Source organism: Heliangelus exortis, chromosome 2, assembly GCF_036169615.1.
Source record: "Heliangelus exortis chromosome 2, bHelExo1.hap1, whole genome shotgun sequence".
Classification (NCBI taxonomy): Eukaryota; Metazoa; Chordata; class Aves; order Apodiformes; family Trochilidae; genus Heliangelus; species Heliangelus exortis.
The window spans coordinates 21,586,223-21,609,896 of record NC_092423.1 but is presented as its reverse complement, the minus strand read 5'-3'; the positions used below and the strand labels follow the sequence as shown (position 1 = coordinate 21,609,896).

The window sequence follows — 23,674 nt, the reverse complement described above, 5'->3', positions numbered from 1 at the left end:
TCAGCTGGAACAGCTGCCATGAAACAATAGCAACAACCAAAAACAGGTAAAGAATGCTCTTTTTTTTTACAAGTCATTTTATGTATGCCATCCACTAAAAGCATTACACAGTAGCACTACCATCAATTGTTTTGTTACACTGCAGCCCAGGTGTTCCCAGTACAATCAGGACTCAATGGTGTTATGTGCAGAATAAACCATAAAGTAAAACTAGGCTCCAGTCAGCATGTTACAAATTATGGATTGTAAAACAAAGGGAAGATTTTTTTTAATGGTGGTAAGGAACCAAAAGATTAAGAGCCAGGAAGCTCCAAGTACATTGATGTAAAATAAGTAGATACCTAGATACCTTTAAAATTCTGGTCCATAGAGCAGTATCCAGGGTGCCTAAAATGGTGAAAAGAGAAAGGCAAACTATCTATCATCCACAGTGACCTAAAATTCTCTAAGCAGAAGCCTAAGCTAAATACAAGATTCCTCAGGGGAGACAGAAAGCAGGAGGACAGGAGCTGGAGTTGCTTGCACAGGGATAGCAGCAACTCAGCTGGAAGTGCACAGTGCTGGGTTGTTTTGCTAGAAAAACCTACTTTGTTATAATAAATTACAATGATTGTACAAAATGCATGAATAGTCCAGAGAGCAGGGACCAGAAGCCCAGAAGCCTGTAACTAAGATGGCTCATCCTCTGATGTGAGGAGGGAAAGGTGGGAGGCAGGCAGTCATCTGAATTACACTGATAGATATCTACACCAGTTACAAGCAGCAGAGCCAGCTGAACAACCACAGCACTTGGTTTGCCTTCCCACCTACCAGTTCTTGGCATGTTCCACCCACACTAAGTCTGCCTTTCCTGACCCACTTCGTTTCCCCTCTTCTATGTCAGTGCTGAACTCTGTAGGTCAAGACAAGCTGCTTCAGAATGTCCCCTGGAAAAACAGCATGCAAGTCTAGAGTTTGGGGTTTGTTTGTTTTGGTTTTTTTTTTCACTGTCACAGCAGCTACCCTGCTCTCTCTGACCCTCATTTACTTATTCTTGTTTTCTCTCCAAGTGGGTAATAAATGAGCAATTGCTGCTGACCTGGCTTTTTCCAGCCCCTACAACTTAAATATTTAGACATCAAATAGTCCAGGGTTATATGTACCTATGGGATTAGAATTATTCATTTGTGTTGGTGAGAGAGGATATTTCAATTGGCTTTTAAATTATAGGAGCTGATATTTACAAAATTAGAGCCAAATTCAGGTTGATGTTATCCTGTTTAAAAGGCCTCAGGAGCAAAGCAAAAGCAAAAGCCCTTGAACAGTAATATTAAACCATAAAGTGCAGTTCAGTCTGTAGGGGTATTCTGAACTTTATTATATTTATTTCACTATTGGCCTAAGAGGTTGCAGTTAACATAAATCATATGTTTATTTTTGTTCCAGCACAGAAAGGTAACCACCCAGTATTGCTTCCCTTCTGATAAAAAAACCCCAAACTTTAAAAGAGACAAGCTGACCACCTGCTGAGACCGTATGCAGTTCTCCTGTATCCTGCCAAGCAATAAAAAGGAGAAGTATGGGAAATGTCACAAGGTCAAAGTATAACTATGGGAAGCTTTGATATAGGCCAAATAAAAGACCAGTAAACAGTTTATTCCACTATTTTTATTGGACTGTTTCAGTCTAAATTAAAAGTGTTCTCCTTTCTTTCCTCTTTACTAGGAATGTAGCATTCAAACTGATGGCAAAGTTTGATTTGGCAAGTTTAGTTGTGGATTTCTCATTATTACCAAAGGTGAGTGAATGGTAGCTCAAATAATACCCCCTACTTCCCTGTTCTGCCTAAAATCCTGATGTAGTGCAGATAAACTTGAGAATTACCCTGGAACACCTGCTCCAGCAGTTCAACAGAAGGTCCACAGAACTTTTTTCCTAGGACAAGCCTAGGAAACTTTAGCCACATCTCTTCAGTCTTTTTACAGCAAAGCACCATTCCTATTAATTTTTCCAGCATATAACATAATCAGGTTTTTCCTACTGATAGGTCTTCACTACCTCCTTTGTCTTCAGCTACAAAAGAAACAACCCATAGGGGAATCTGAAGTGGTCATTTCCCTTTTGCCTTTTTTAATCTCTCCCTGTTTTACTCTCACTTTTAGATAAATATTTCTACTGACTATATTTGCAAACCAGCAAAGACAGACTACATATCTATTCAGACATGTTTATCAAGTATATCTTTTTGTGTTTTGTTTTCTGTGAGCTGTTTGGATCACAGAGAGAGTAATTAGATTTCTTTTAAGATATAGACTGGGAGACCACACACGTCTCAACAGCAGTTTGATTATATTATTGACGTAAACTGTGGTCACAGAGGTACACAGAAAATACCTGACCTGCCAAGTAACCCTATGGTTCACAGGAAATAACCTGCAAAGGAAATAGTTGGGTTCAGTGAGAAGCTAAGTAACAAGTACCCTGAAAGCCTAATGAGTGTCTATTGTAACTTAGAACAATATTACTACACCCTTTCACATTAGTAATGTTTTATGGCAGAAATAAATTAATCCTAACTCTGTATAGCATAAATATAGAAACTTTCAAAAGCTTTGGTACCATGAAAAAAATTGTCCAAAGAAACAGGGAAGGATTTTTTTTTTCTTTGGCTGGTTGGTTCCTTTGGTTTGGAACTGCAGTAACAGTTTATCACCTTGTTACATTTATCTTTTCTTGTATTCCTCACTCTTTCAAGGGTCAGTAGTCACTGATGGAAACAAATGATTTAGCTCAGAGTAATTATTTAATGAAGTATGTTTAAGCAACTAATAAGAAATAATCACATGGAAAAAAAAAAAGTAGATACATTGGAGACATTTTGCAATAGATGAGAGTATGCCACAGCTCTGAATACAATCCTGTGCAGACTTCCAAGGCTCTGAGCTTCAAGGATTTTAACTGGAAAGTTAGCATAATGTCCTGATCTTCTAGAAGATTTAATCAGACTTTACATGAACTCAAAGTTAGCAAGCACTTTATTCCACAGGGCCTGAAATATTTGAGTGTCTTAGACCCCAGGAGCTGAGCAGAATTCACCCTCAGACAAGAACAATCTTTCTTACAACAATTACGGACCATTAGACACTTTTTGGTCCTGAAGAGGGTGAAAAGGATGGCCAACAACAAGTGCTGAAAAAAGGAGGTGATGACATTGGAAAGCTTTTAAAATTAAGAAGTGAAGCTGTGGATGGTCCACAAATGAGAGGACTTACCTGCTTTTGAGACCAGGAGAATGAACTTTGGACTTTCATCTCTCTCTTCCCAGCAGTAGCCAGCACTGTTTATTCACCCATCTACCTGAATATATTTCCTAAGATTCTGGACATTCTCACTGACAAAATGCTTTGAATTCAGGAAGATAAATTCACTCAAACTAGGTCTGCTACTACCTGTGCCACTGTGATTGCACAAAGACAAATCTATGTGAATGATTAGAATTAGAAAAGCAGAGAAGCGAAGAGAAGCATTTTGAGGTACGAAGCACCTGAGAACCTCTATTAAGAAATATCAGGCATTGCTTCCATGAATGTTCAGTGGAACTGAGTATGTTTGGTAACCTACCCATCATTGTTAACATCAGATACTGCAACAGTGTACCCAAAATAAGACGCCATCTGGAAATAAAAAACAACAGATAGGCTTTCATATCAGAAATTTTTTTTTAGAAGTTTTAATTGATAATCCTCTTTGCTTCTATGGTTATTAATTCTAAAAAATATTGTATATATTCTTGAAACTATGTTAATGAAATTATATCCTCTAGAGATAAAATATTTTCATGTAGTTGCTTGACACTACCTGCTCACCGGTGAAGTTCTGGATAAAGGTCAAGTCTGAAGAGTTAATAATTGAGACCTGGTGACAGAAAAACACAGAAAGTTTCAAGCCTACATGGAGATGTTACAGCATAACATCACTGCAAACCAATTTTACACATTGAAGGGTGGTCCAAGTGGACAAGAAAAAAGACACTCATTCTTTGCTGTCTCACCACAGTTTTCCTGTACAGTCTTGAACAAATCACTAAGTTTTTATGAATCTCAGGTCCCCACAAAAAAAAAAAAAAAAAAAAAAAAAAAAAGGAGGAAAGACTATTTTCCTTCCTTACTGGACACAAAACAGCAACAAATTACAAGCTATCTGTTCATCAGTGTCTAAAACTAATAGGGATAAGAACATGAACTTAAAACATAAAGAAATATAAAAATGCATATATACTTTTTTTTTTTTTAACTTTTTTTTTTTTTTTACTTTTTTTTTTTTTTTTTACTTTTTTTTTTTTTCCTGAAAAAATGGTATGAGTAAATTTCAGAGACGGGGGGCATTTTGGATCAGAAAATTAGAGAATGGGTTTGTGGCTGGGATATCTGTTTCCCAATCAGGTTAGTGCCGAATCTTTTTTTTCCTATAAGGTTAAAGCTCCACCTACATATGTATATTGTTTTCTCCCTTCTATGACACTTTGTACCCAGTATTCAGTGTATTATACTTAGAGCACTGAAAATAAGGACTGGGTATGAATAATATGAACTTGGACTTCTCTCCACCATGGACACAGCATTGCACATGAAATATGCTAAGGTACAGGTAAGCTCAGGTCTGACAACCCTGGATGGATATAGCAGTATTGGTCATACTAAAAACATGCTTGTAACTGGCTATTGAAAACACACTTCAGAACAGACTAAGTGCTTAATATTCAAAGCCCAAACTGGTGAGACATTTCATCCCAGCAAGGTAAGCCTGAGGGTGAAAGGCAGTGGCAGTTTGGCAGTTTTTTCTGATAAGAAGTTTTAGGATCAAAAAGGCACAAAATACAATGTAGCCTTTAGCCTTCCAAATACTCAAACTGCCATCTCACTGTAAAAGGGTAAAAATGTGGGTCAAGTACATACATAGCCAAAATTCTGTGCTCCCCTCGGGACTCCAGCAACCAGCTCTGAAAAGATAAATGTTCATCAGTGAACTGGTTATGTTATCTTAGTGCTGCATGCAACATGCATCCCATGCCACTTATTCCTTATAACCCTTAGGAATTTGACTTATCTATATCAGAACAACTGAAAATCACTTCAAGGTATTAATTCATAAGATTTTGACATTCATTCAGTGCATCTAGTCACATGAAATATTGTATCTAACTGTTGAATACACACATCCAGAGATCGTTTTCTCCCTAGATCTCCTACTTAGCATAGTACAGTATAATAAAGCTCTCAGTTCAATTCAGCTTGTTATCCCAACAGCTGTGCATTGATGGAACCAGAATTTGGTGTAGTATCACATGCTAGAATACAGAAGCTAAACATAACTGTCCTTAAAGATATTCCTTTTCTTTCTGCCTGCACAACAGTTTGTGTCATCTGTTATTTGGCTTGATGCTGGAACTAAGTGTTTGACAAGATCTGCACATGCTAACTAAAAGCATTAGAAGGAAATTTTGTGAGTGGCATTGAGCATCTGTTTAACAAGAATATGAAACATTCTAGGATGTAATTCTGCTCAATGGAGAAATCCCAAAGAATATGTGGGAAAAAACTGGGGAGGAGGGGGAAAGAAGAAAAGCTGTGACTGGAGCTTTTGTTGTACACTGTATTGAACTTGCAGAGACAGGAAAATTAGTGTTCAATTTCTAACACAGCCATAGAGCTTATTTTACAACTTAAAAATCTGACAAGGTTCAGCTTAGTTTTAGCTCTCCTCCTACAATGCTTGGTCTTTTGAGCTCACTACCAATTAAGGGAGGTTTAAGTACTGCTGATATTTAGCTCAAGCCTTGGTGGTATTCCAGAAATTACTGATTCTAAACGTAGCCCTTGCAGGATGGATTGCTCTGACTTTGTCCTTATAAAATTACAGAACTATATTACTGGAGCTGTCACCTTTCAAGGAAGTTTTCACTGGCCATGTGAAATTAATAAGTATCCTGTGTCACCTTTCGCCAGAGAGAACAACTTGAATCTCAGTGTGAATTTTAAGTTATATAATTCTATATACATTCTATATACATTCTACACATTAAAAAAAAAATTTATCCTGTAATTCTGGTTAAAGCCCGTTCATCAGTGCACATTGCTCTACTTTATCTAATAATGAATGGAGAATCCTAGAAGGTGGTGTTTTAGAGATCATGAAACATTTCAGGTGAAGTTTTCACAGTGGTGATGTCTTTAAGCAACGATTAAGTCTGAGATGTCTGCTTCTTTTTTTATGAGAGTTGCTATCTGAATGCAAATTATTCTAAATATGTATCAAATTTACTTGATCCAAGAACTTTTACAAATTCTGAGTCATGATTCTATGTCTGGACATTTACATTCATGTGCACTCAGCTTTTCTCAATTCAAAGGACTAACTGAACACTTCATTTTCCTGTAGAATGCCTTCTCTCCCTGGAAACCCATGTTTTAAAAAAAAAGGAACCGAATTCTTCTGTCTCCTGTTGCTAAACACAAGGCTTGAGGTAGGAGCAAGAGCTCAGGGAACTTTTCCTTACTGCATCTTTCCTGTGCAGAAAACACAGTGTATGAAAAGGGCCAGCTAATGAACTGTCTCAGACACCTCATCCCTTCGAGAAATGAACTGCAACTAAAGAAACTTCCATAGAGCCAAGAGCTACTTTCACCAACAAGAGCTACCATGCTGGTATAGACACAAGCCTCTGTTCAGAAGCAGCTGAATGTTATCTCCTAGCCTGGGCTGTGATGTTTATGTGGCAGTCAGTTGTGTGCTTTCAGCATACACAGACACTTGAAAGCCACACTGCGTCTGGCTGGCCAGATGCTGAGGCTCAGCAGGCTCTATGCAGGTAAGTAACTTGTGTATGGACTGAAAGACTGCACAAGACTGCACTGTTGGCTCCACTCATTACTACTGATCAGCAAACTGGCTAAGTTAAGTCAGCTTGGATGGCTCCACTTATCATGCTGTCACAGCTCACACTGCCAAACAAATGCATTGGCACATTACCATAATAACAGAATCAGATTTTTGGGTTATTTAAATTCTGCTCTGTTATACTATACCTTCTAAGGAAATATTTGCCTCTCAGAATACAGGGTACAGGTAGCTTATGTCTCATCAGTGTTTCAAACATGTAAAAGGCCTGTTCCTGCATAGAGTGAGGAATTCAACAGGTGCATAGCCATATGGCTTCCATTTAGGTATATAGGTTCTTACCTTGGTCAGAATCTCCAGTAAATTCCCCAGCAGCCACTGAGTATCCTGTTTAAACATAAAATTACAAGCAAATAAACTATTTGTTTCAGAAAATATATGAGGATATTCAGATTTTTCTGTTCATCTGATCACGAGAATGCAAATTTTCTAATGTTAGTATACTAAATCTGTGTGAAAAAAATAATTGTCTATCAAATAATTATGACCAAATTAACTGTAGGTCTGAATGTATAATAAATATATTTTCTAAAAAAACTAGCTTCTAAATCATTAATACTTAATCATTTACCTGAAAAAAACAGCAGGTACTATGGTGTTTGCCCTAACAGCTATTGACACACTTCAGGCCTTCATTACTGTACTGCAATGTGTATCTTGGTTTAGATCTATATGGGTACACTTTACTGTAATGTGTGATTATTCTGTTTTGGCTCTGTATGGAAGACAGACTTCCAAAGATGCAGTTAAGTACCTCCTGGAGCTTTAGTAAACCTGTGAGATTTCTACTGACAGAGTAAAGACTTTCAGATGGTGTCAGGGACTGCAATTCCAAATCCCTGGGTAGAAATGAACAGATGCACCTTTGCAAAGTAAAAACCTGTCATACATGCAGGGACATATCAATAACATGGAAATTCTTAGACATCAGTACAAAGGAATATAAAGAGCCTTTTTTCTATGCATTACAGAGTAAATAGACTGACTACAGAACAACTAGCAAACTGACTTTTGCTTACTTTAATTGTATCTTTTAAATATAATTGAGAATAAATTGAGTACCTGTGCAGCCGTGCAAAAAATACTATAGAACTGAATATTTTTTTATCTATTCAAATTGGGATAGACTTAAGTTACTTGAAGTACTCAGTCTATTGACTTGGAATGAAAGAAGATATAAATAGGAAAATTTTGTATTTCTGCTTAATTATTTAAGATCAAGTAAGAAGAATCCTAATGAGTCACTTAAGATCTCAACCCTCAAACTCTGGTGCTGTGCATAATTTTAAGAATGTTTGTAAGTCCACTGACATAACTAGCAAACTACAGATTTGCTGTTGTGCTTAAGGGAAAACATGTTTAAATCCTTTAAGAACTGGCACACTGGTATCTTAGAGCTCCTTTTTGCATTTATATAAGCCCCATGCTTCTGGAACATATTGCTAACAGACATACTGCTTAGCTTACCCATATAATTGTCGTCATATGAGGGTGGTGCCACTCCTGTTTGCCTCTCTCGTGCCAGCTTCCTCAGAATATCCTTGAAGGAATAATTTGCAATAATATCCGCGATGCTTGCTGTGATTACCTGACCTGGAATCAGACAACTCAGTAAGTGAAAGGGACATAAAGGAGAGCCAGCTTCTACAAAACAGGCTCAGCAGAACACCAGAACAGAGCTGAAAGGATAATGTAACACAGACATAAAGAGTAGGCATCTCTCAATCTTTCTCCATTATTACTCTGAAAGTCTCAAGACTACATAAAAGTCAATAGAACAAAGCATTGAGACTTTAGTGAACCATCAAAAAGACACCTTCAGACTCTTTTCAAGGTGCTGGCTCAAGCTAAAGTCAAGCATTTTCAGGCTCAGCTACCTTTGACACTGTACAGTACAAATGTAGTAGTCCAATAGAAGTAATTTCTGAATAGGAAATTCAAAGATATGAGTTCCCTGCAATAATCATCCTCTGATAATAATGAAAAAAAAAACCCAACCCCACATCAATGAGGCTGACATGAGCAGTGGGTAGGCAGAGCCCAGGAATCAGCTAAATCATACATGTCCAAACAGGTTAAAGCAAAAATACCTTTTCTACCCTTTACCAAAACCATGTCAGGTTTTATCTACATGAGAAACTAGATCTGGGAAACTACAGTGACGCTACAAATGAACAAAAAGCATAGAGAGAGCAATAAAAGGTTTGGTTCAGAAACAAATAGTGACAAAATTAGCTATTTTTAAAATTGCAGTATTCCAGGACAAAAGTCAGCTTATTAATTAAATTGCAAATGTGCTGAAATGCCAACAGAAAAATATTTATTTCTATTTGTTTCACTTCCCTACATCCTGAATTTTCCCTGACTTGTTTTTATGCTCAGTTGCTTGTAAAGCCATTGTTCTGATTTGTATTCTTTGAAAATAAGACCAGGGACTGGTTATCTTAAGCTGAGAAAACAATGGGAATCTAGAAAAACATTTTCCAAATACTTTATGCTTAACTTCTTAGATCAAGTTGAGCAGCCAGAAGAACGTACCTTGCCAATAAAAACTACCAGGCCCGCCTACTATCAGGTCTCCATTCTACAAAAAGCAGAATTGAATAAAATTACACAACAAAAGAAGACAAAATTAAGCATGCATGGGAAAAAAAATTAAGTCACAAAAAGAGTGTCAGAATCATGAAAAGAGAATAGCTCTGTTAAAGGAAAGGATGGAGGTGCATGGATGTGCAGAAAAATCCTCCGCTAAATAACAGAAAGGACATCTTCATGTGAATGAAAGCTGGTTTTTTTTTTAGCATTAAGATAGCACTGTAAAAATTGCTGATTATTTGTAACAAAACAACATCAGCATAAAAGAGCATCTTCACATGCAGTGAAATAATAGGAATACTTTATAGAGAAATATATTTCATCTACCCTATAATAAGGTCTTTACTCCACAGCTATTTGTACTGTAACAATGTAGCTCCAGAACACCAAAAGCGATGGCAATGATCAAAGTTGTGTGAGCTCCTGGTGCTGTAATAATGGTATAAAAAATAACAATAGTGGCAAAGTGTATTCTCTGGACCACAATGTTGTTTCTGGACCCTCTTGGCCTGTAGAGTGAATGTTTCTCTTGAGCACTTCCTCTTTCACTTCCACAAGAGAATGGCCTTAGTAAGTAGTTTGCCTCCAAAAGCATCCTTTCAAGCTATTTTATCTTTTAAGACTAGATGGTGCCTGCACATTATTGATGGAAAGTCAGGTCTCTAGAAAGCAGTGTGTGAGGGTCACACTGAGACAGAAGCACATACATTTTTTTGCATAATTACCTATTAAGATAGACTGAGAATAGTCAGAATGGAGCACTGCAAAGATACAAACAGCTGAATGCAGTACATATTTATTAATGAAACCAGAAGGTTTGAGGTTTATGAAGGAGGAAAGAACTTGCAAAAACTTCATAAAACTTTTCATATGCAACTGCATAAGGATAAACTATTGAGCCCTGAGAGTGACTGAACACTGGGGATGTATCAGAATTACACTCAAAGTATTTCAGAAGCAAAATCTCACCTTGTAAAAATCTAAGCTGAAACCTGCTTGACAAAAGCCTTGTCCTTCAGGATCTGCATTACCTGCAATTATGAAAGTAGAAGCATTTTATTGATTTCATAGTGCATGTAGAAGACAACTTATGCACCTCTGCAGCTGTAAGACTGTAAATGCAAAATTACAAAAATACATGAAAGAATGTGTGCAATTTTTTTTTTTTTTTAGATCAGAGACAATCAAGACCTTCTACAGGACCCTGAACGTGCAACCCCCAAGTGAAGATTTTGAATAAAGCACCGATTACTCAGGAGTTTCTTCTGTCACTGCCAAGGAAGGACCCTTGCAACAACAAGGGATTCCGATTACATTTGACTGGAGCTACAAAAGTAAACAAGAAATCCTAGAATGGACACCACAGTCTGCTCTGCCATAAGCACAAAAAATAAATGTTTACTAAGGCATGCTAAAAAAAATACTGACATAATGGATGGGTCAGCATGGGTCAATGTTCAGACAACTTCTTTGTTACTCCTACTATGTTACCCCTTCACAGGGGCCAGGCCTTTAATTGAAACACATTTGCTCAATGAAGGCTGAAGTGTAATATAATTTTGGATGTACATTTGTACATGCAGGAACATCCTTCCAACTTCCGTCCATTTCTGTTTCTAGCCTCCAAATCCTTATACATTTGTATAAAGTGTGTTTGCATGTATATTGAGGTTTTCCTATGAGTGCTGAAGTGCTCCAATCTGCAGGATTAGCAACCTGCAGGACTGGGAAACAGAGAACAGGGATGTGGTGACTTGAACCCTCTCTTCAAATAGCAAAAACCTTTGGCAAAGCTCCACTGAGATATACAAGTACGTGTAACAGGTCTTATGGTCACCATTTCTTATAGATTCACCTTCTTTTTTGTACCTGTCCAAAGACTTGACAGCACAACTCAGTTTCGAGCTGTACTAAATGTGAGAAAAGGCACAGAGTAACAGTGAATGTACAAGCAAATATCTTACATTGTTGTATGTGTGAATATTTTCCAGTACACCATGGAAAGCATTATCAGGCTACCTTATCACACACCTGTCAGATGTCAGGAAAATCTAGCTACATGATATGATGCTGTCTCTAGGTTTTCACAGGAAAGAGACCTTTTAATTCTGTGAACTGTCTACTTTTTCTGTAAAATGGCTGTTACTTTCTTGGCAAAATAGTCCATGAGAAACTCGAAAGTAGGAGCACAGTTTGCAGCAGAGGAAAAGTTAAACTGTGTTTTGAAATCAGTCCATGTGCACATGCACGAGCAAGGTCTTTGCACATGGAGTATTGTGACAAGGAACTACATTCAGTTTTCTTGTGTTACTGGCTGGCATATACAACTTAAATAGCTACCCATCTCAGCTAAACTGAACAACATCATAGCTTTGCTGTGAGGGTTTCCCCTGGAAAGGATAGGTAAGTCCATCATATTTTCAGTCTTATATACACCAAGTTTAGCAAAGCAACTGGAAGAAAAAGTCACTGATCTGTGAGTGCAGAAACTGCTGTAGACCCTTCCCAGCTCTAAGCTCATTAAATTCACTGGAAACTTCATATTGACTTTAATAATTTGGAACACTGAGGTAATGAGAATATTAATAATCATAATAAACACCTAGACATATAGGATGCTGAGCCCAATGAAGAACTGATACAATCTAATGTATGGCACTGCAGTCTTCTAGGTAATTTGACTTGGTTCTTAATATACACGTGGTTTTTCACTATTCCCCAAAGAAGCATGGCCCAGAGGTGGCTACCACACCCTCAGAACAGCATAGAGAAGAGTGTGGAACAGCAGTGCTAAAGTGTATGACTTCTGCCATGCTGTAAGTCCTTCATAAAGGAGCTATTGTGGATTATATTGGCATGAATGGTGATACAGGCTTGTGCACTTCTGTGCAGAGTCTGGTCTTCAGATGATCCTGTGATGAGAGATTTATACTCATCATTAAGCATGAATAATTGGTTTAAAATGCTGTCTGGTTCTTATCTAGATCTGTTTGCTACATTTTAAAGCCACTTAAATTTTACCTCATCGCTATAACTGCATAAGCTAAATTTATTCAATTTCTTCTCTTTCAATTACACAATAAAGAATCCAACCATATAATTTAATGTTTGTTTTTCTTTAAAACCTCCTCCAATGCAATAATGCCATGCAGTAAACTTCATTTAGTCAAGACTGTGTGAAGACTGCAATAATGAAACACTTCTTCCAAGAGAGGATTGTTCTTATTAATACTCACTGTTACGACAAGGTGAATATTCAGCATAGGCACTGAAGTTCTGAATTGCTACATAGCAGGTGCCAACAGGGTCCTTCTCAGGGCTATCTTTAAGGGTTCTCCAATGATATAAGGGAGCACAAGCCTACCAAAACAGAAATTATTTCAGATGTACTTTTCACACTCACTCACACATCTAGCAAATGTAGTTTTTAATAAACAGTGTACAATCATTCTCTTTGGTATTGTGTCATTCATATAGCAATGATCACAACTAATTGACAGAAGAAAATGCAGGACCATTGCTTCTTATAGTTTCATTATAACCTAAAAAACAGTCTGATCTTTCACTTATGGCCCCTGGCAGGTGAAATTTGTTAAGGGCTACAGCTCACATTTAAGCATATGTTCCATATGTTCCATAGCCTTTAAGCCTACCTCACAAGTAATATATTGATTCTATCACTGCTCTTTGCACAGGACTTGATCCCACAGTTCAAGACACAGATCACATGCATGTGGCTGAAGACATTCCTTCTTTGGTGCTGATGTGTAGTAAGGTAGTGGCTCTCCCAGCAGAATTGCTATGATTCTGCTCTGCAGAAGACTTGTAAGGGTGTTGTGTGATATTGTATGTGATATAATCATCAGACTGTCTGCCATCTTGTAAACTTCTGGTTCAAATCTTTGGAGAGATGATACATATATAATGCATTCAACTGTCTCCAAGTCAACAGATTTTTGCTAAGCAAGTTTTAACTAATATTTAATCTTCTGTGTTATAAAATAGATACAAGTTGTGTAGAGAAAGACGTTACCAAAATTAATTCAGATAACTGGAAAAATAAAGAAGATAAGACGTCAGATACACAAGTCATTCTTCAGGAGTTCCTGTGCTCTAAAATTTTTTCAGTTTGCTTGGGTTAGGGGAGCAGGGTGAAGAAACTGACCCTTCTTACAACTTTGCCTCTGAAAGATACAAAGAAACCCTTCATTCATGTCCTACCTTGTCTCATTTTCCAATCAGAAATCCATCTACCTCTGGAAAGACATTGTTATTATTCACATTACTGTATAAGTCTTAGTTCTGCAATCAGTTCCAGATGGATGAATCCCTGTGCTACTCAGAGCTTACCACAGGTTAGAGCTTCTGGCACACTGGTTTAAGGAACTGGGTCAACATGCCCCTGTCTAGAAGACCTTAGACATTAAAATATACCAGAGAGCAAAACCAGAGTACAACAAAGAGTATGTGTCCTGCAAGGGTGATTTTTAGGTACATTTGACACTAATGGATTGACCATGAACTCAATGTAATAATCAACACTGACCTGTTCACAATGCTGCAATAATGCAGTTTACTATCACATTCGTAGTGTAAAAAAGAAGTTTCTGACATCTTGCTGTTTTCTTTCTCTACCTCCTTTCAGTCTACAAATCTCAGAGAAGTTTTCTATCTTCACTGTTCAAGTTTTGCCTGAGAAGTGTTGACTATATCTGTTTCAGGAAGTCTGATCACAGTTATCAGGAGCATAACAAAGTTTGGTCATAACAGGCACAGCTCATCAGTCCATGGTGAGGTTTTCTGCTCCCTTGATTAAGATTCACCAAATGGTAGCAAAGAACTATTCTATTTCAGTTTGTGAACAGTTGCTTAGTAGAGTACATAAAGTGAAAAATCTTCAGCTATATTTAGCATTTTTTAGAATTTTTCCATTTACCCAACTCTGCAACAGAATAAAATGATATTTCACTCATTAGCTTTATGTCAAACTCCTTCCCTAGCTAACCACAAGTTTTACTATATAAGGTAAAGCATTTCTTTTGGGTACTGCTTCCCTTATGACTACTTCTGAAGTAATAATCAGAACTTTTAAGTAAACCTCAAGACACAAATTACTGCTTTGTGAAAACTAATAAAACTAATTATTCTTATCACAATTATTTCAGCAATATTGCAGCGTAAACCTTAGTGCATAAACTGCAAATATGAAATGTCAGTGTATAAGCAGCATCACCACTACTTTACTGAGCAGTTAAAGTACTTTCCCCCTGCTGGGGTCCTCTATCAATACAGGTAGAACGTTCAGTGAAGCTGGAAAACAGACACTGCACTCTGACGGGAATCTTGACTTGGAGATTGTTTTCATGACTTTTTTACACCTGTTGTGCAACGACTGTGACATAGCTGTTCAAAACAAGATAAATGTCATGAACCAGGTCATTTCTTTCTTTTAGTAAGTGCACTTCAGCACAGCTTTTTGCCTTCCATTAAATTCTGCATTTAACATTCCAAATAAACCTTCATAATACAAAACATTTTACAACATCAGTTACTCTTTATCTCTAAAATATGTCCATTTCTTATTTTTAAAAAATTAAATAATTCACATCCATTATAATATGGAATTCTGCTATTTTCACACAGCAGTGGGATCAACTTCATTTGATCAGTTCAACTTGATTTTATGGACAGCTTTCATTTTCTGAGTTACATGTACCATCATCAGCCTTATAATTCATGCAAAATCATACAGTTCGTTCCATTATCTACATGCAGAGAGCTACTGAAGATACACATTCAAGAAAAATAAATATTATCTCTAGAAGAATACCAAATGCATAAGACTTACCACAACTTTTTCTTTATGAGCTTTGACTGTTGCCCCAAACCACTGATTTGTCTTAAATTCAATTGGTTCCCTGGTGCCATTGACTTTAATTTTCCTGTTGTCTGACAAAAAAAAAAAAAAAAAAGCAGTGTGGTGACAGCTTACTTCAAAAAGTATTACCCTGTGAATTTTGTTTATTTGTTACATTGCATCCACTATTCATTGTCCGAGCACCTAATAAAAAATGGGCATACTAGTATTATTCAACCTTGTCACTGCTTAGTGGAAAATTGTTTAAAATCACATGTGAAAATTCAAAATAATTACACTTAAACTTCAGAAAAAAACTCCAAGCACTGAAAGAAGAAAGTCTGTGCTACTCCTCTACAAAAAAAAAAAAAAAAAAAAGAAAAAAGAAAAAAAAAAGGAAAAAGAGTTTACCTGGAATTTATGATGAAAAATGAACAAGAGTAAATAAAAATAGGTGAAAAGCCCTAAAAATTCTTCTCATAGGTGGTAGAAACTTTCCATGTGAAAAAAACCATGTTCCATAATTAGTTTTTGTCAAACAAATGACATTTCTCAGCATGCTTATTCAAAGACCAACACTACAGATAGCAAAGGACTTAGTTTTTAACAGAATTACATGTGTACACACTGTCACAAGAGACAGCTTCTTAATGTTGCTTTATATACACTCTTGCAGATGTCAGCATAAGAGAAGCCATCTGGGCAAAGACTCAGGCCAATTAGAATGCATTTCAGGTTTTAATAAAAAGCAGACATCCCTTCCTTTCACCCTCAGCTCTCTGAAGTAAACTGATTTCCCATGTGTTCACGAGCTATACTCTTTCCTTACCAGTCACTCCTAATGAACTTCTCAATTTATACATAAGCAGGGTATTACTTCTTCCCCCTTGTATCTGCATTCCCTTATGTTTGTTTCTGGTTTGTATCAGGAGACATTTCTCAAGAATCAATCCTTTTTATTCACTCTCAGTGAAAATAAAACCATACACTGTGTACCTTGGAACGCAGGGGGAAAAGAAAAGTCAGATTATATTGTAGGGATTTACATGTAGTTTTTAAAAGGAAAATGAGGAAAAATGCAGCTTCTATAACTGTCACCTTTATAAAAGTCACTTCCTGGGATTTGCATGACAGGAATAGAAGGTTTTTCTAGGATGGCAGACCAGCTGGTGGTAACTTCATAAAGGTAACAGATACAAACTCAATTAGAAAAAAAAATGCATTTTATTTGGAGAACAAAGGTACTCTATCTCTGTTATTTTTCTAATAAACATGAAGGTAAGTCGAATGAGAATGAATCTGTGAAAGTTTGAAATGTCTCTGCTAGAACTGCTTCCTTGACACAAATATTTGTTTCTGAGCTGCATCAGTTACAGGAGCTAGTATGGAAATCCATGCTCAGAGAGATAAGATCCTAAAAATTCAGGAAGAGTAATTTCAAATCACTCGACTACCTTTTATTTAACTTAGGCCCAAACTTTAAGAGTGGAGGAGAAAATGACTCTGAACACAATGCACTGTAGGAGCTGCTAGCTTCTACCTAGTTGTTGGCAACACCAATTTTGACTTTTTTAATGATGACTTTTTTTAATGATGACTTTTTTTAATGCTCCAGCAGATCTGAACATGATCAATGTCCATATATAACCCCTTGATAACAACAAAGCTTTTGAAGCTTGAAAATCAGCCATGGTCATCTTACAGCAAGCCTGGATGTCCAGATGCTCACAACCAGTATTTTAACTAAAAAGAACTCATCTTTGCAACCAAAGCACCACGTTTGTAGACCAGCAAATTATAGTAAAATTGGAAAAGAAGTTATCTTTTAAAACTAGTAATTTTACAGTAAATCTGCAAGAACTGCAGAACTGCAAGAACTGCACATCCACGCTATATTGTGGCATATAGTGTTGTATATATCCTTCATCATGTGGCACGGGATTTTCATTGTAATATAATTAGTAAAATGTAACAGACAAACAACTTAATACATAGATTTTTTCCCTAGGTAAATCCCTTTTGACAGAAATTCTCTAATCACCTTTTTTTCAGGGTCCTCGCTGGATCTATGGAGTCATATCTCCGGTTTATGAGTTTGTACCTTAAAATACACTTTAATCTTTTAACCACCACTCAGTATTTCAGATTGCTGAACCAGCTACTTCTTTCCCTATAACTTTGTCAAAATGAAGTACACAATTAACTTGCCTGAATACATGTGGACTGTCCTTACCTTACTGTGCCCTGATTGTATTCATTTGACAAAGCTCTGAATGATGCTGCTGTAAATGCCTATTTCTGAGCTAGTCATCCACTTACAACTGAGCACATGATCTAGGACACAGTTCTTCTGCTAAAGTGAATGTCTAAGAAGGTCAGAAGAACTGCAGCCTAAAGCACTTATTTTTTTACCAACTGTAGATAGCCATGGATGACTCAGACAAAAACTATTCATTTACTCTGATAAATCCAGTTAAAAAAAAGAAAAGAGAAAAAAGAAAAAAGAAAAAAGAAAAAAAAAAGAGTTGTTATTTTTGGGTTTCGTACATCCCTCAAAACAGTGTTATCTAAGCATTTTAAAAAATAACATATCTGTATCCTGACAATACCCTTACATGACAGGGAAATATCTCTCCTTATACTATTTATGGGGAACTGAGGGGGCTCTATCTGCTCTGTACCTTACCCATAAGCTAAGATGTGTTTCTGCGAGCAGAGAAACTTGGCTTGAATTCAGGTTGGATTCAAATGTCATCTTCTCTTCTGGAAGAGAATCCCTGGCCCCTTTTATGAAGAAGTCCAGGCTATCTTGTATTACAATACGTGACACTTGTGCAAGGATAGCTCGAATACAAGGCAGCAGCTGGGCTGGGCGCTCAACGCCTGAGCCTGTCCACAGAGCAGTCCAGGGAGTGCTTGAGTACCAGCTGGATTGCTTCAGAGCCAGCCCAGGAGCTGTTCCAGATGGTCAACAGCCTGGATGACTCACAAATCTGGCTTCAAACTCTGCCCTGGAGTCGATCTTAATTGTGCTGCCTAAGGCTGTATCACAGACAACGAACCAGAAAACCAGCAATATACACAGAGCAGAGAGATGTATAAATTTAGGTGCAAGGATATCCTTAAACTACATTTCAGCAACCCAAAAGCATCTCATTCCCTAGTGCAGGAGCCAAGGCTCCTCTACATTAGTACTGTCCCATAATCCAGCTGCAGAAGCAGCTCTGGAAATGGTGAAACACGATCCTCAAAATCAGTGTTCCTACACTCAGTCTTTCAGACTTGAGGTACCTAGAGGCTACCAAAGAGAAGAAGGCTCCTCAAATTGCCAAAGTAGTAGCTGGACAGTAGTAGAAAAATTTTATTCCAGACAGTAAAATGCAAACCTATGTAAGAACAACAGTGCAGCAATTAATTTTTAGGAATTAAAGCATGAACTTGGAGTGTTAATGCAAATCCATTATTTGCACACATATGACTCAATTTAGTGCTTTCTACGGGCATTGGTCTCCTATCACTGTCAGCACATTATAAATTGGTTAACAGGCATGAATCAAACATTACTTTTACAAATATTTCTTTGTTGTAGTAAGCAGGATCTGCATTTATTTGCAAACACCTGTAGTGGCTCATTGTGATTCATTCAGCTCTTGAAAACTAGAAGTAAAAATGCAGCATCTATTATAATTTGAAAATACTCAAATGAACAAAAGCAAATAAAACTATTTTTATCAAATTTAACATGGGCAAACAATACATTTAATTGAAGCAAAAAGCCTTTATTTGGATATGTAATACACCTGCAACTCTTTCAGTTAATATATATACAGAGTTGAATAATCACCTCAACCTTTCCATATTTATATAAATATATGTAAGTCAAGGAAAGTGAATATCCCTCTCACATGGAGACAACAACTGGAATACTACATACAGTTTTGAGACACCAGTACAAGACTTGCAGGTGCTTAGCTTGAAGAACAAAAAGTGAAAGAGTATCTGTTAGCACTTACTCCAGTGTTCAGTAAGAGGAGAGAAGAGAGACCCGAACTTCCATTTGAGATATGCAGCAAAAGGAAAATAGGCAAAAGACACAAGTTACAGCAAGGCAATTTCTGATTAGATACAAAGAAAATACTCTTCATGGTGAGGGTGGTTAAGAATAGGAAGAGATTCCCAGAAAGGCTGTGGCATCTCTATCCTTGGTTAGATTAAGAACTTGGCTAGACAAGGCTCTGAGCAACATCATGTAACTTTGAAATCAGCCCTGATGCATCATTATGGTTCTGCTTTACAGCAGGGAAGAGAGGGAAGGTTTGTACTGCCATACATGGTCCTGTATTCTGGAATTGAGGGGAGAGAAGGGGTCTTGTCAACCCTATTACCATGGCAGTGGTACTTTTTTTTTTTCGTCATAAGGATTCCAATCATACCACCCATTACTAAGCAAAAGTAAGTCAGAAACATTACCAGGGTCACTGATCCTAGACCTACAACAGAGAGACAGAGTGCAATTGTAAAGCTAAAGATTATGATCTAGGGAACCAAGCCAAGCAATTGCCTTCAACATTAATGCTGTTTAGAGTCAGTAAGGACATGCAGAACCCTGGTATGATGAGAAAAGCTGCTTCTATTTTTAGATTTATCGGATTCTGCAAATATCTATTTAACTTCTGGTTTTTTATTGTGCCTTGGATGCTATAAATATGAGTTATTTTAATTTTATAGATCATATCTGGACTTTCATTCCACAAATCAAGAAAAAAAAAAGTATCATCAAACCCAGTGGTATTTTTTTCCTTAAGTACAATCTGATCAAGAACAAATGAAGACCTCAGGGCTTGAACTAACATAGATAAGGGTATTTTCCCCTTCTCTAGATAAGGCTGAGACTTATAAAAGAAACTTATGAGAATCTATTAATAAATTAGAATGCTAAAAGTGAACCATGAGGCTCTAGATAAGGTTTTACTGGCATAGTAGAATGAAATGTGTCAACTTTTAAAGTACAAAAAATTCTCCCTCAGCACTTTCTCTTGAGATAAAAATTCTGTTTTATCATAGAATTCTAAGTTCTCCCTAAAATCTTACCATCTTTACAGCTGGCGGTTTTTTCATGTAAGTAAATCTCTTGAGTCCCACTATACATCCTTTTCTTATACAGTACCTGGGTTCTGTTACAAGCAGCTCGACTGCTGGCCAGATTAGCTCATGTTTTTCATCAACTGCACGCTTGGCCAGAACTGATCTACATCCCCCTCCCCTGCTCCTATTCAGAGGGTGTTCAAATTTTCTCCAGCTAGTTTAGAAAAATTTAACCTATTTTACTAAAACTGGTAAAGTTAACTGACAGCAAAGACAACCCCAATGGGTTCTGGAAACACAGGACAAGTTGTATCTCAAATTCTGCTGTTAGGGACTAATTTAAAACATAAAACCTTGTTACAGTCTGTTAAGTATTACAATTAAAAGCGACCACTTTAATGAGTTTCTGAAATATGAACTATTACCTTTTTACTAGATTTAAAATGCAATAGTGCACTTCAGGGGGCATTTAAATTTCCTTCTGGCTGCAAGATGCTTGGCGTGGTTCAGAAGATCCCCAGTTACTCAAGCTGGGAGAACTTTTCTTCATATTGCTCTCCTGCTACCTCTCCTGGCAGCTGAATGGAAGAGCATCCAGCTTAAATACAAGGATTTGGTAATTCTACCTTAACGCTAAAGCAGAAACAGTAAAGTAGTAAAACCTCATTTCATAATGGAGACACTGAAAAGGAGAAGTAAGCTTTGTGTAGGTAAGAGAGAAAAGACATACCACAGCTCTTTAATACAATGCCAACACTTGTTCCCCTGTCCTCTCATTGAGTTTCAAAGAGTACCATAGCCTTACATTGCAATGCAACAGGACAGCTTTACAGAGCAGGGCAACAAGTGAGAAGAGTTTCTGCCCCTCAGTCTGCATCTCCTGGAGTAAGGGGATACTAAAAGCCCTTCCATTGTACTCTATCTTAGTTCCCTGCTGCAATGGAGCAGGTTAAAGCATTATTTGTGCTTTCAGGGGCACTGCTTTCAGCTTCTTCCCAGAGTCTCGGCCCTGGCACCCAGGTTTAGGGAGCTTTTAAGCACTGCAAACATGGGACTGCAGTCAGTGCTGTATCTAGACCAGGAAACATGGAGAGTTCCTGCTAAAGCCCCTTCCTAGCTGGAGGCTGCATCGCTTGCCAACCCATGTGGGAATGTTCAGTTACAGGACTTGCTTGTGGATGGGTGAGCCCAAATCCCACAGCATGTCAAAATTGTATTCCCTTTTGCTCCTCTGCATCCTTATTACTCTGCTAGTAATAAGGAACCAATCTGTGTTTGACAGCTAGAAAATGGTACTCAGAAGTAATAACACATTTTTAAAGGTGTTTTCATATCATTCCCTGGGAATTGTGTGAATACTGAGTGTTCCTGTTGGCTCTGCATTAGTAACCAGTGCAATGCCTACTCTTGGTTCCTGAAAAAAAAAACCCCACCAAAAAACCCAAAAGCAAACAAAGAGGAACAGAGTTTCACCAGCCATGAAGCTTTGTCTTGTGTCATTTACGGTTTATATGACACAACAAATAGAGTTTAGTTCTGAGTATCACAGCCTGCATAATGTCATGGAGGTTATCTGCAACCCTTGCAGTGTCATATGCTCTAAGGAACATCCCAGTTGTCTTTCACCAGTCAGGATGTCAGGTCCACTTACGCTTAGCATTTGCATTCTCCCTTCAGTACTCCTTGGCATGCACATATAGAATATCTTTCTTTAAACTAAAACTTCAGTTATTTTAAAGATAGAAATGTATTATTTACAGAGAAAAACAAAACTCTTCAAATAAAAAGTCTTTATGGAGCCAAAGACAACCATTCTAGCTCAGTGCTTACCACCATAATATTAACCTAGAAAGCCTAAGGTGTGTATCATTTATTTAGTTCCCTCAAATCACTTTCTGAAAAAGCATCCCATCTAAGGCAAGATATACTTCACAAGCAACACATTTTCCTTGCTTCCTTCCATGACTCATGAGCTTGTTCATCATTGCTTAACAAGCATTAAATGCTTGGGGAGAGAGTTTTTATTCCTTTTTAGTTTGTATAACAGACCTATAACAAGGCATATTGATCCATTTATTCAGTAAACATCTCAATATCAGGATAACTATTAATTAGTACAAAGCAATTCCACATCTCTAACACCATATTCTAAAATACCCAGAATCTTTACTAATGGAAGCCATCAGAGAGTAAGAATCAATGTCCTCACTGTTTTAATCTAGTAGGACTGAGATGTTAATAGTGTTAAAAAAACCCAAACATCAAAGCATTTGCAAATAAAGGAAACTTTCTTGAAATTAGATCTAATGTTTTTGTGAAAACAAAGAAATAAATGGTACAGTTATTTAAGTTTTTTTCAATGAGGTACCTGCTTACACACTTATTTGTGGCAGTAAAAGTCCAAGTAACACCCAAACACTCTGTATGCTAGAGCATAACTTCCATTGAATGCATCATACCCAAGCTTTATTTGTGTATCCAGCCCTCAGAAATGGAAGACATGAGCCCTCATCATCATATAGAATTTAAACCAGTGGTTTTCAACCACTTGGATACATTAATCTCTTGAATTTTTATGTTAATAGTGGAAATCTCAGTTAGTAATACCACATATCTGTGTCACGGTATCTTGAGATATACTATATGTGATTCTGCTTTTCTTTTATAAATTCTTGATAGAAGTCCTCCATTAAATGCTGATTTACTAAATTCTTTATCTATTTGTTGGGCCACACTGCTTTTTAAGTGTTACATTATACTCTCTCTTTCAAAGTCCATTCAATTTTCCTTCTGATCTTGGTTGAAAATGCACTTATTCAGCATTTTTTTCTTTTATTGTACTTAGTGAATCTAATTGGAAAAGCTGATATTATTTGGTTAGAGTAAAGAAAAAAGTTCTTCAAAAAGGAAGGTTTGTACAAAAAAATTATCTAAAAGAAATCTTCCAGCTCTGAAGCAGCCTCTGTTGTTTTTCTGTTTTGTTTCAGAAAACATTCCCAAAGCTTTCCAAGACTTTAAAAAATTCTCCTATGAGGCATGAGCATTACTCTTTAAAATTAAAGCTACTAGAGCTGAATTTCCAGTCTTATAATAATTATTGGGTGGATTTCTTGGGGAGAAAGGATGAGCTTGTGGTTAAGGCAGTGGAGGAAGAAGAAAAAATCCTAAGTCAGCTCCCAGTACCATCACCAATTTCCTGTA

The 23,674-nt window shown here is 37.1% G+C and overlaps 1 protein-coding gene across 2 annotated transcripts in view; it reads right to left on the bottom strand.

Moving 5' to 3' along the window:
• Positions 1 to 23,674, bottom strand: part of ITGA8 (integrin subunit alpha 8) — a 100,269-nt gene that overhangs the window by 73,789 nt on the left and 2,806 nt on the right. For both annotated transcript variants that reach the window (XM_071735152.1, XM_071735153.1), the window contains exons 3-11: positions 15,380 to 15,480; positions 12,768 to 12,891; positions 10,501 to 10,562; positions 9,475 to 9,520; positions 8,404 to 8,529; positions 7,219 to 7,263; positions 4,935 to 4,978; positions 3,838 to 3,894; positions 3,601 to 3,653 (exon numbers count right to left, since the gene is read on the bottom strand). In XM_071735152.1, coding sequence (XP_071591253.1) covers positions 3,601 to 3,653; positions 3,838 to 3,894; positions 4,935 to 4,978; positions 7,219 to 7,263; positions 8,404 to 8,529; positions 9,475 to 9,520; positions 10,501 to 10,562; positions 12,768 to 12,891; positions 15,380 to 15,480 — 658 coding nt within the window. The remainder of the gene's footprint in view (positions 1 to 3,600; positions 3,654 to 3,837; positions 3,895 to 4,934; positions 4,979 to 7,218; positions 7,264 to 8,403; positions 8,530 to 9,474; positions 9,521 to 10,500; positions 10,563 to 12,767; positions 12,892 to 15,379; positions 15,481 to 23,674) is intronic.